General features: G+C 38.3%; 1 protein-coding gene across 8 annotated transcripts in view; it reads left to right on the plus strand.

Annotated features, from left to right (window-relative positions):
• The window catches only part of BLTP3B (bridge-like lipid transfer protein family member 3B), a 103,900-nt gene that overhangs the window by 25,153 nt on the left and 65,105 nt on the right, over positions 1–13,642 (plus strand). For 5 of the 8 annotated variants that reach the window (XR_002172906.3, XR_002172905.3, XM_073788311.1 and 2 more), the window contains exon 2: positions 12,621–12,783. Coding sequence is in view for 6 of the 8 variants with exons in the window: in XM_073788311.1 (XP_073644412.1) it covers positions 12,621–12,783 (163 nt within the window). In the remaining 2 variants the exon portion in view is untranslated. Of the gene's footprint in view, positions 1–1,915; positions 2,017–10,874; positions 11,022–12,620; positions 12,784–13,642 lie in introns of those variants that run through there. The other 3 variants (XM_073788309.1, XM_019918591.3, XM_019918593.3) reach the window with 3 other exon arrangements.

A 13,642-nucleotide genomic window follows, 5' to 3' on the forward strand; every position in this document is an offset into this window, starting at 1 on the left:
GAATGGAAAATATCAGACTGTATTAAACTATCACTTTGAGAAATTTTTGTTTTGTATGTGTGTACTGGATTGTAAAGTCTATTTCTTGATCTCATATCCAAAATTTTGAAAATAACTAATTCACTTCTTGAACCTGAAGACAATGAGGCATAGAGTGGGGCAAGAAGGCAACTAGACTTAAGAGGAGGTTGCCAGGTTAAAGGAGGTGCAACTGGGGTGTTGGGTAAGGCAGAAAGGAAATAGGGGTTTCTTTAGAAACACCTCATTTGTTTCTTAGTTGTTTTTTTTTTTTATTGCGGTACACGGGCCTCTCACTGCTGTGGCCTCTCCCGCTGCGGAGCACAGGCTCTGGACGCACAGGCTCAGCGGCCATGGCTCACGGGCCTAGCCGCTCCGTGGCATGTGGGATCTTCCCAGACCAGGGCACGAACCCGTGTCCCCTGCATCGGCAGGCGGACTCTAAACCACTGCGCCACCAGGGAAGCCCTGTTTCTTAGTTTTAAGTGGAGGAATCTTTATGGCTGCATGATGAAGCCCATGGTCTGTGAAAGGGTGTAATTAGGTGCAGATTAATAACTTAATGTTTTTAGCCAAAGGACTTGGCAGACTATCAGATTTTCGGAACGTGCTCCAGTAACATGTTCTCTCGTACAGCTTTACCATGTGGTCTTTAGGTATTTTCTCTTCTAGAAATAGTGTTTTTAATAAAGTCAAGTTGAAGCTGTTGTTAGATTTGCTTACATAAAGATTTTGGTTCTTTTTATATCTTTTCATATGCAGTGAGAACACAATCCTTGTAGGGGTGCACAGTCTTGAGATACTAGCTAGTGATTTCAATTACTAGTTCATTTCAACGGTTTTAGTTAGGCCCAACTGGAGAGAATGGAACAATGATGGGTTAAGAATCTTTATGGTATCTTTAAGTTCTTAAATGTTGGATTTGTGTTTCTCAGTTCTGCTCCTTTATTGTTTGTCAGTTTGATCCTAAGGTAGTGTTCCAGTTTTAAATTTCTGAAGGAAGAAATCTGATTGAAGAGTCTAAATGCCTTGTCATTCTCTAGATCAAATCAGCTGTAACCAAGGAAGTATATAACATGTGTTAGGTATGCACCTTTCCCCTATGTTTATAGCCTTTCTCTGGGAAGACAGAATCAGTGGTAACTGGGTAGGCACCCTGAGAGGTGTTTGTTTATAATAAGTTAATTAAATCAAACAACAATGATATTAATATTCGAATTACAGTATTGAAGTAATTTATTTTCTGGATGGTTACAATTAATGCTATTTACGTTAAGGCAATGGTTCTGAGCCTTTTCGGTGTCCAAAAACCCCCTTTGAAAATATTATGAAGTATCTTGGACCGCTTGAAGCCCATCCAAGAACTTCAGATTAAGTATGCCTACTTTAAACTTTTAAATTAAACAATTTAACGTGCATTTTAAAATTCCCTGTAAAGTCTAGTTTTTCATGCTATAGCATGAAATATCAGAATGAGAATGATTATTTCTTTTTTTTTCTTTTTTTTTTTTTTTTTTTTTTTTGCAGTACGCAGGCCTCTCACTGTTGTGGCCTCTCCCGTTGTGGAGCACAGGCTCCGGACGCGCAGGCTCAACAGCCATGGCTCACGGGCCTAGCCACTCTGTGGCATGTGGGATCCTCCCGGATTGGGGTACGAGCCCGTGTCCCCTGCATCGGCAGGCGGACTCTAAACCACTGCGCCACCAGGGAAGCCCAGAATGATTACTTCTAATTACAACTGTTATTTGAGAAAAATGTTATCAAGTAGCATAGCTACTTTTTCTTTCTTTCTTCTTCTTTTTTTTTTTTTTGCCACTTCTTAAGTTTAGAAGAATAGTAGGCATTGATGTGAATCTCTAACAACCTGTACAATAATAGGAACCATAAATACTTTCAGGACAAGGTGAATAATTCAAGAAATGCATATTCGCTGATGAAGTTTTAAAGCAATGTCCCAGGGAGGGGCTGTTATCTGAATACAAAGAATTGTGGAAGAAGGTAAGTAGGTCAGAAAAGGGTTTATAAGCTATGTTCTAAGATTGTTTTTAGCACTAAGATTTTATGATTCTACCCCCAAATACTATATTTAATCTAGAGATGGTTCATTTCACAGATCTGTTGCAGTTTGCTTTAGCAAATAAAACAACTTTATGATCTTTGTTTTTATGATACAGCTATAAAATGGATCTGATGAAACTTCAAATAAATCATAACTAAAATTTACAGTAACATCAGATATATAATTTATACCTTTCTGATTTATGATCTACTGTATACTTAGTGATTTATCAAGCCAGAGATCTTTTTTTAGAAATTTTGATCACTGGTTATGTAATGTCTCTGTGTTGTTCATATTCCTATTTAACCTGCATCTTCATATTAATAGTATAGGTAACACTCACTGAATTTTCTTTTCTGTTTTTTTTTTTTTAAACAAGTCTGTTTATTAGAAAGGCTGGTTTTGGGAGGGGGGTGTTTGTTTTGTTTTATTTATAAACATCAGTGAATTTTCTGTGTTAGAGACAATTCCTGGCATTTTCCATGTTCTAACTCAGTTAATCCTCAAAACAATCCCATGAGGCAGGTAATATTATTATCACAATTTTACAGATGAGGAAACTGAGCCATAGAGAGGTTATTTATTTATTAATTTATTATTTATTTATTTTTGTGGTACGCGGGCCTCTCACCGCTGTGGCCTCTCCCGTTGCGGAGCACAGGCTCCGGACACGCAGGCCCAGCAGCCATGGCTCACGGGCCCAGCCGCCCCGTGGCATACGGGACCCTCCCAGACCGGGGCACGACCCCACGCCCCCTGCATTGGCAGGCGGACCCCCAACCACTGCGCAACCAGGGAAACCCTATTTATTTTTTTAAATAAAAATTTATTTTGGCCTTCCCTGGTGGTGCAGTGGTTGAGAATCTGCCTGCCAGTGCTGGGAACGCGGGTTTGAGCCCTGGTCCAGGAGGATCCCACATGCCGCAGAGCAGCTGGGCCTGGGCGCCTCAACTACTGAGCCTGAGCTCTAGAGCCCGCAAGCCACAACTACTGAGCCCGGGTGCCAAAACTACTGAAGCCTGTGCGCCTGGGACCCGTGCTCCGCAGTGGGAGAGATCACTGTAGTGAGAAGCCCGTGCACTGTGGCGAGGAGCAGCCCCTGCTTGCCTCAACTGGGTAGAGCCCACATGCAGCAACAAGACCCAATGCAGCCATAAATAAATAAATAAAAATTAATTTTATTTATTTTATGTTTGGCTGCCATTGGGTTTTCGTTGCTGCACGCAGGCTTTCTCTAGATGCGGCAAGTGGGGGCTGCTCTTCGTTGCGGTGCATGGGCTTCTCATTGAGGTGGCTTCTCTTGTTGCAGGCTCTAGGCTTTAGGCGCGTGGGCTTCAGTAGTTGTGGCACGCGGGCTCAGTAGTTGTGGATTGCGGGCTCTAGAGCGCAGGCTCAGAAGTTGTGGTGCAATGGGCTTAGTTACTCTGCGGCATGTGGGATCTTCCTGGACCAGGGATCAAACCTGTGTCCCCTGCATTGGCAGGCAGATTCTTAACCGCTGTGCGACCAGGGAAGTCTGAGAGGTTAAGTATTTTTTTTGAAGGGGGATGCAATTTTTTTTTAACATCTTTATTGGTGTATAATTGCTTTACATTATTGTGTTAGTTTCTGCTATATAACAAAGTGAATCAGCTATACGTATGCATATGTTCCCATATCTCTTCCCTCTTGCGTCTCCCTCCCTCCCACCCTCCCTATCCCACCCCTCTAGGTGGTCACAAAGCATCAAGCTAATCTCGCTGTGATATGCGGCTGCTTCCCACTAGCTATCTATTTTACATTTGGTAGTGTATATATGTCCATGCCACTCTCTCACTTTGTCCCAGTTTACCCTTCCCCCTCCCCGTGTCTTCAAGTCCATTCTCTACGTCTGCGTATTTATTCCTGTCCTGCCCCTAGGTTCTACAGAAACATTTTTTTTAATTTATTTTTTTTAGATTCCATATATATGTGTTAGCCTACAGTACTTGTTTTTCTCTTTCTGACTTACTTCACTCTGTATGACAGACTCTAGGTCATCCACGAGAGGTTAAGTGTTAAGTGGCATTTTTCTTCTTGCAGAGCGATTCTTGACTTTTCGTGCATTTGTGCTGTGTTCCCTTAAGCAAATTATAAATCTTGATTATATGGACTGACTTACTTGTTTTGCCCTAAATTTTACCGTGTACAGTGCTCTACACATAATTTAGACTCTAATTATGTATTAACTGCAAAATGTGTAATCTAAATCAAACCTTTCCTTTCCATTTGCCTGGAAATTTTATTCCTCTACTTAGCTATTTTGTTGTTACTAATGAAAAACCTAGTAAATTTATTTTCATGTATTACATGTAATTAAAGAAGATTTTGGAAAAATGGAAGCCTGTTTGCATGTTTTAAGTTAGCTTTAAAATTGTTACATTGTTAAAAATATAGTTAACCAATAAAATATGTACATCCACATTTAAAATTTATTTCATATAATACTAACGTTAAAATAAAGAACACATGTTTACTTTAAAATAAACCTCTTTACATGCCATAATGTACATAGTAATGGAACATTATTGTGTGTTCTGAATGTTAAAAATAAAAAATTCAGTAAGAATTGTGCCAGGTTTATCTTTATTATGTGTTATGACTTTCTTCTGTACAGTTGTTATGACTTTGACATATTCAAGTCAATCAGCTTTCTTTTTTATCCTCATTTTGAGTCTTTAACATGTCTACTTCGGTTTTATATAGATTTCATGCTTCCATTCTCCCACTCCACTCTTATCTCCACCAAATAATTAATTATTTGGAAGTTTAATTCATTGACCTAGATTTCTACCATTTTTTAAAAAGTTTGTTTTAAAATGTTTATATAACTTTTAGAACTTTAAATGAGTCTTTAGTGAACTGAAGAGGTTTACTTTGGATAATAATTTATTCTCTTTAGGATCAGGCCCAGTATTATAACCCTTCTAATATTAGTAGAATATTTAGTAGAATAATACAATTATCTGGAAATTTCACATGGCAATTTAGTCCAAAGAGCCTATAGCAACACTTGGACAAAGCATAGGTAGACACATAGCTAGTCCATGCCTTAATGTTATTTTGTGGGTTTTAGTCCCTTTGTTTACTTATTGAAAGTGTGCTTTTCCTCTATCAATTAAGTTAACAAATGTGACTGAAAAACCATCCTCCTCTCTCTGTTTTTGGAAGGAACATAATTATATTAATAAATGATTGGGAAATATTTGTGCAAAACTGAAATATATGTTAAATGAAAGCCTCATGTATGAATAATAGAAGATAAATAATTTGATATGTCCACGGCCTACCCAGTATAAGAAACCAACTCTCTAATAGCTGTGGATGTGACAGTTACCAATACATCTTCAGCTTCCTCTTTAAAATATTTTAATAGATGAGCAGTATTAATATGTTTCAAGATTAGCTCCACCGCTCTGCCATTTTAAAGTCCTGTTTGGATAAGCTTGAACTTTTTTGGGTTTTTTTTGGCTGCACCCCTTGCGGGATCTTAGTTCCCTGAGCAGGGATTGATCCCGCACCCTCGGTGGTGAAAGTGCAGATTTTGGACTACAAGGGAATTCCGAAGCATGAACTTTTTTTTTTTTTTTTTAATATTTATCTATTTGGTTGCACTGGGTCTTAGTTGCAGCAGGCAGGCTTCTTAGTAGTGGCTCCAGGGCTCCTTAATTGCGGCTTGCTGGTTCCTTGCACGTGGGCTCCTTAGTTGTGGCATGCAAATTTTTAGTTGCGGCATGCATGTGGGATCTATTTCCCTGACCAGAGATCGAACCTGGGCCCCCTGCACTGGGAGCACGGAGTCTTATCCACAGCGCCACCAGGGAAGTCCCCCCAAGCTTGACCTTTTGATATTGCTCCTGTTAAAACTATAATCAATGCCTTCATAATTTAAACTCAATAAAAAGCAGGTCAGGAGAAAGAAAACTCTTAATTGGATATCTGTTTTGTATCAGATACTTTACATATTATCTTTAATACTTTACATATTATCTTTAATCCTCACTAAAATTTTTTGAGTTGCACATTTTTTGAGTTTTTTCTCCATTTTACAGATGAGGAAATTGAGGCAGAGGGGTGTCACAGTAGGTGGCTAAACTAGAATTCACATTTGTTTGTCTGACTTTAAATAAGGTCCATGCTCCTTGCACATGTTGTCCCTTTGGTATGAACTAAATTGAAGATAGAATTTCTTGTGAATAACATTTTAATCTTTCCATCTTCCACTTTTGCATATTGAAATCACAGTATATAATTTTGAACCTTGAATTTTCACCAGGCGCTATAGTATAACCATTTCTTTATATAATTCTCAACACGTATTGCTTGATATATATGTAGGCATAATGTATCATAATTAAAGGGATTATTATGGAGTGCTTTCACTTTTTTCCTTTTGTAAATATCATTGAGATGAACATTCTTGTACCATAGACCATTAAGATGTTGCCTGATTTCTCCACTAATCACCCCTCCTTGCCCAACACTAAGGATATATAGTCAAATGTTGTATTCATGAGTTAATCAGATTCGTTTTTGTCCATCTATCCCTCTGTCCTTTCTTCCTATCTTCCCCTTGAATATGGTTACAGTATTTTTTAATACAATTAGGTTCATTTGTTTCAGGTCGCTTTCAGTTTTAGGCATTTCCCCTCTTCACATTCTTTCTTATTTTATTTTTTGCATATACAGAGTATTAATATGCTTTCCAAAATCAAAACTGTTCAAAGCCAGTCCCTCTTCTTGTGTACTCTATGTGCTGTCTTCTAATCAAGGATTTTATTCCATCCATTGTCTGTCCATCAGTAGTTTTCTTTTCTCTGCATCATGGTCATCAACATACAAGCCTGCTGAATTTTCTCTCACCTAACAAAAACGATTTCTCTCCTACCTCACTGGCCCTTCCTTCTTAATCGCCTTTATTGGTTACTTGGCCTCTTATTGGTCCTTGACCACAGTCCTTGAGCCATTTCATTTTTTGTCTCCATCTTGCAATTGTAAATACCATATATAACATTGGTGATTATTAAATTTGTATCTGCAACTACTGAATAAGATTTGAATATCCAGCTACCTAATTGGTATCTCCTCTTGGATATCTAATAAGCATCTCTTAATTAAACTATTCCAAGCCTAAATTCTGATCCTTAATCCCAAGCTTATTTCTCCCTCTGTCTCTTTACCCCAATAAATGGTGGCTCTATCCTTCTGTTTGCTTAGATCAAAAACCTTGGAGCCATCCTTGACTTCAATCTGTACTATCAAATCCCGTTGGCTTTACCTTCAGAATATGTCTAGAATTGTTCCCTTCTCACCACTTCCTACTCTTCCATCTTGGTCCAAGGCAACATCTTCTCTTACCTGTCTTATTGCAATAACCTTCTGTCTGGGCTCCCTGCTTCTGTCCATGTCCTTCTTTTATCTATTCTCAATAGAGCCATCCTTTAAAACTCCCTGTTCTTGTCAAAAACCATCTCCAGTCACTCTCATTTTTACTCAGAGTAAAAGCCAGAGAGTCCTTAGAGTGGCTTAAAAGGCCTCACATGATCTGGCCCTTGTTATTTCTCTAACCTCATCTCCTTTCATTTTTGCCCTTGTTCATTTCCTCCACTCACATTGGCCTTCTTGCTATTCCTCAGACCTGCCAAGCATGTTCCTACCTCAGTTTTTGCCCTTAGCTTTTCCTCTGCCTAGAGCATTCTTCCTCCAGATATTTGCATAGCTAGCTCCTTGGCTTTCTTCAGATCTTTGCCCAAATGTCATCTTTTTAATGAGGCTTTTCCTGTCTACTCTTTTTTGTTTTGTTTTGTTTTGTTTTGTTTTTTCGGTATGCGGGCCTCTCACTGCTGTGGCCCTTCCCATTTTGGAGCACAGGCTCCAGACGCACAGGCTCAGCGGCCATGGCTCACGGGCCCAGCCGCTCCGCGGCATGTGGGATCTTCCCGGACCGGGGCACGAACCCGTGTCCCCTGCATCAGCAGGCGGACTCTCAACCACTACGCCACCAGGGAAGCCCCCTGTCTACTCTTTTAAAAATTAAAAGGTCCTCTGCTTGCACCTCCTATCTTACTTTCGCTTTGTTTTTTCCACAGTTATCAGAATCTGACTTTTTTTTTTCAAGAAAGAAATGGGAAATTTTATTCAAGCCAATCTGAAAATTATAACTAGGGAGATAGTCTTTCAGAAAGCTCTGAGGACTGTTCTGCCCATTAGAGGTCTAAGCACAGTTATATAAGTTTTTGAGACAAAGGGTTATACATCAAAGGGTTAAACATCAAGGTGGCATTGACAGTTTACATAGTTCAACAAAGTGAGTAGTGGGTCATCATAACCCCTTACATGATAACGGAGGGAATGCTATCTCCTAAGGAGTTTCCTTGCTGGTGCCAGCAGGAAATGTGTGTGTGTGTGTGTGTGTGTGTGTGTGTGTGTGTGTGTGTGTGTGTAGACGTTCCTGTGTCTTCTTAGGGAATCTAGTTAATGTATAATGCAGATGCACAATGCACACTAAGGAGAAGGTATAGTGGCTCAAACAGCAGAGAAAATTTCACGTTACATTTCTTTTCCTGCCTTAAAATAATTTTGTTTCATCAGCAGCCTCATTGAGGAGGTAATATTTGAGTAGACTCTAAGGTGGTAAGGGACTTAGCCTTATGGATATGGTGGAAGTAGTGTTGCAGGCAGTAGGAGCAGCCAGTGAAAAATTCTAAGGAGGAGAGCTTGCCTGGTATGTTTGGAGAACAGCATGGGGACGCTGAGGGTAAGAGGTGAGATTAGAACTGTAAACTAGTATGTTTGTTGGTGTGTGGGGGGGCTTTTGGTCACAGAATTAACCTTATTCATGAAATAAAAGCTATAAATTTTCTATTTACACTATAACTATGTATTATAAAGTCAAGGAAGTCAGTGTTGTTCTTTCTTGGACTTTATATTATGAATATCAGGATGAAAGGTGGTTTGAAGCTCTAATTTTTTAACTCAATCAACTGTGCAGAAATCGCTTGTGAACTGTATGTTAATGATTTGAATCATGTGCCTGAGGTCCCTTTGCCAGAGACTTTTTAATTTAATTGGTAGTGGTGAGGGTGGGAAGGGAGGGGGTTGTGCCTGGGCATTGAGTTTTTTAAGCACTCCCGGGTGGTTCTATATGCACTGCTCTGGTACCTGAATATATAGAAAAAGAGACAGCTTTTCTCATTCCGGCTCCAAAGTAGTCTGCTCAGTATGCTTATCATCCTTGCTGCCTCAGCTCACTGCAGTGTCTCATAACTCCCTGGAACTCAACAACCACAAATCCCCTCCACAGAAATCCTGGGACCTCTCCTAGCCATGCCATTGGAGGGGAAAGGTAGGACAGGTAAGAGTTCTCCTTTACCGCCCCATTCATAAGTTCCCCACAACACCAAAAAACAAGACTGGGTGTGGGCACCAGATGACTGAAAAGTTTGTGTTACAGAATGACAGTGTAAGAGGAGGGGTAAGAGAAGAGGGGAGCAAAATGTTGGCATCAATTGCCTAATAAAAAATTTTAAGAACAAGGCTGCCTAATATTCAGTTTCAAATTTTGGCATTGTTGTGGTAGAAAATACCCTGTCTCCCCCACTCATCTGTTTCATTTATGTGTCTGGCACATTTTTAGCACACAACAAATATTTGTTATATAAATGAATGAATGAATTCAAGTGGGCTGAACACAAAAAGCAACAAGCCTCCAACCCATCCTTTCCTGATCCCTCCAATCTTGTTCCCCAGTGGTAGTCGCATTTACCTCACTGTTACCCTACTAGCTCTAAATTATATATCTATGCTGTTCATTCTAGATGTATCAGTGTTAGATCTTGCATACTCACTTACTGCTAAGATAGGTAAGGATTTTACTAAATTAACCACTCCAAATTTTACCGACCTACAATACCTAATAAATTATATCACTATTGTTAGCTTTTCCATTGCTTACGTTTGTGAGGTTAAACAATATACTTAAATTTGTATTTCTTATTTCAACTATAAGGAGTACCTCTTCACTTTGAATCTGACTTATTATATATTTAACTTATTTCTTAATTCTCTGTGTTCTACCCCCCAGTTAAGCTCCATGAAGGAAGAGATTTTTATCTATTTTGTTTACTCTCAAATCCCCAGTGCCTTTTATTTATTTATTTATTTTAAAAATATTTATTTATTTTTGGCTCCATTGGGTCTTTATTGCTGCACGCAGGCTTTCTCTAGTTGTGGTGAGCGGGGGCTACTCTTCGTTGCGGTGCACCGGCTTCTCTTTGTGGTGGCTTCTCTTGTTGCGGAACACGGGCTCTAGGCACGTGGGCTCAGTAGCTGTGGCTCGTGGGCTGTAGAGTGCAGGCTCAGTAATTGTGGCGCACGGGCTTAGTTGCTCTGCGGCATGTGGGATCTTCCCGGACCAGAGTTCGAACCCCTGTCCCCTGCACTGGCAGGTGGATTCTTAACCACTGTGCCACCAGGAAAGCCCGCCCTGCCTAGTGCCTTTTAAATTATAGGTAATCAGTTAAAATTTATTGAATGAATGAATGAATAAAATGGTCAAGGCCTTGTGTAATCAGTCCTCTCTTTGTCCTTCCAGAGTTATCTTCTGCTCCCCTGGCTCTCTTGCTACATGCCAGATGCTGATCTTTTTCACTTCCACTTTATACCATGCTCCCTCCTGCCTCAGAACCTTTATATGTTTTATTTCCTCTACTTGGAATACGCTTTATTTCCTGACCCCTTCTTTTCCTTGCCTAGTTAACTTCTATTACTCATCCTTTAGATATCAGCTCAAAAGTCCCTATTTCAAAGAAGATCTGGATTAAGAACCCCTGTATTCACTCTTCACCAACTAAACTGAATATTTCAGAAAGGCAAAAACCTTGAGTATACTGCTTGCCAGTGTATGTGTCGGAATAGTGAATCCTCAGTAAGTACCTATTGAATGTTCCCTTCTGCATTAATATTCTGCCTTGAGGCAGTGGCAGGTCATTCCTATATGATTAGAAATGGCAGCCTCTCAGGAAACTTCATATTCTTAAATGAAACATGATTGGTAGTAAGTGAGAAACAGCTCAGCATCTTTGGTCAAATATGGGTTAAATACGAGCTTTACGTTGAGAAAGTCAGTGTGTTGACATTTTGTGAGAAGATAGGAATCCAGATAAGATCTGGCTCAAGAAATTCTGGTTTAGGGTCAGTGCAGAAGCATGTGCATATTGATTCTTGTTGATGTGTAGGGCATGTAAATAACCCAGTACATTTTGTTACTTTAATATTTAATATCAAAAAATGGTAGAAGACTGGCTAATAACTCCTTTGTTAGCCAGTAGTTAACTTTTTCAATAGTTTCACTTTTGAAAAAGTAAGGCTGGGTAAAGTTAGCAATTTTTTATTTTGTAGGATTGTGTTAAGAATTAACATATACGAAAGTTCTTTAAAGTGCATGTGTAATTTATTGTTATTATTACTATTATCATCATTATTAGTTGTGACATTGGGCAAATAAATTAGTTTCTCTTTATATTTACTCTTGTAAAAAGTTGGAATAAGGACTTCCCTGGCGGTCCGGCAGTTAAGACTCCACACTCCCAACGCAGGGGGCCCAGATTCGATCCCTGGTCAGGGAACTAGATCCCACATGCTGCAACTAAGAGCCCGCATACTGCAACTAAAAGATCCCGCACGATGGAACTAAAGATCCCGCACGCAGCAACGAAGATCCCGCTTGCCATAACTAAGACCCAGTGCAGCCAAATAAATAAATATGGAAAAAAAAAAGTGGGAAAGAAAATAGTATTGACCCTAATGGGTTATCATGAAAATTAGTAACGCATGCACTCAAAGAGAAGAGCTTGGTATCCAGTAAACCCTTGGAAAATGGTCACTGTTATTTTAACTATTATTATTTTCAATCTTTTCTTTTGAGTTTAAGAACTTTCCTTTCTAAATCATTATAGAGAATTTGAATTCTTTAATTAGAATTCAGGGTCCAGTCTCCTATGTGACTTTTGGCACTTTCATTAAGCTCTTGGCATGATGAATGGCAGTGGTGGCAGCTGCTGCTGCTACTATTTCTAAAGGTCCACCTCATTTACCTTACTTGTATATTGGTTAGTGAAATAGGAATATCCACTTCTGTGATATTGTCTGTAGTGAAGTGAACAAAATGTTGTAGGGGATGGCTCAAAGCCTTGCATAGTTCCTGAAAAATAGTGGATACTAAGTATTCATAAATTTGAAAGACAGTAAGAACTAGAGCTTGATTGTGTCTGGTTATAAGATATTTAAATGTATACCAAAAATACTGTAGACTTTGTGTAAGAGAGCTATGGACAAGGGAGATCAAAACAATAATAACAAAACCACATTGAAAAACACGGATTAGAGTAGAGCCTATCATTGTGGTTTTGTGTTTCTTAGTGCTGCTATTACATTCTTAATGCTCTGTATTTGCATTATTTGCAAGAACAAGTCAGGGGTACAGTAACTAACACTAAAATAAATGTCAATATATATTCTCTTTCAGATTTACCAAAAATTTATCTCCTGACAAGATAAATCTAAGTACCCTTAAAGGAGAAGGTGAACTGAAGAATTTGGAGTTGGATGAAGAGGTGCTCCAGAATATGTTGGATTTGCCAACATGGCTTGCTATCAACAAAGTTTTTTGTAATAAAGCATCTATTAGGGTGAGACTTTGATATCTGTGCAAGGCATTTTCTGTTTTCATTTTGTTTATTTCATCCCTGTCTTTTAAAATAAATATTTTGTTTTCGGTAATTCTGAAAAGAAGCATTTTTATTAACATAATTTTAAAAGACAGATACCTTGTAAATAATTGCATGAATGTGTGCCTTTTGAATTTAATTGAATGCTAATATATGTTTATTAATTTATAGGTTTTAAGTTTTATTAAAATTTAATATTAATATTTAAATAAAATTGTTGATGCTTTATTAATAAAATAATTTGGTACATATTTAAAATTTTTTTCACACGATTTATTGTCAAAAGGGACAATTTAAATTTGTAGTTAGTAAACACTACTTCAAATGAAGACATAACGACTGATAAGTTATCTTATTCTGGACATTATACTTTTATTTGAAATTCTGTCTCTTTTCCTCATTTGTTTTTTATTTTGAGGTTTTTAAAGTTTTCTTTTAATACTAGTTCTGCTTATTAAAACTTAAGCTTTCTTATTATCTTTGGCTCTAATCATACATCATATCATTTCCTTCTCTTAAAGATTAGGCTTAGTTTGGGAGCCTACTCAGTAGAAATACTGCACGCTAACTTTTCATAAAATTAAAATTGGGCTCCAAAGAAAAGATTGTAGAAAAGTTGCTGTATCCTTTGATGGTAACCTTTAATTTTTGTTCCATCCTCCATAAGCCCAAATGTCTAAAAACATGACATTTTTAGTGCAGGATATATTTGAACATTATTTATTTGATGTTACTTGTATTTAACATTAATGGTCTCACTTTTGTATTTGTCTTGAATACCTACAAGGAGATTGGTTGGAATTCTAGAATTTAAAAAATT

This window comes from Tursiops truncatus, chromosome 11 (assembly GCF_011762595.2).
Source record: "Tursiops truncatus isolate mTurTru1 chromosome 11, mTurTru1.mat.Y, whole genome shotgun sequence".
NCBI classification, from domain to species: Eukaryota; Metazoa; Chordata; class Mammalia; order Artiodactyla; family Delphinidae; genus Tursiops; species Tursiops truncatus.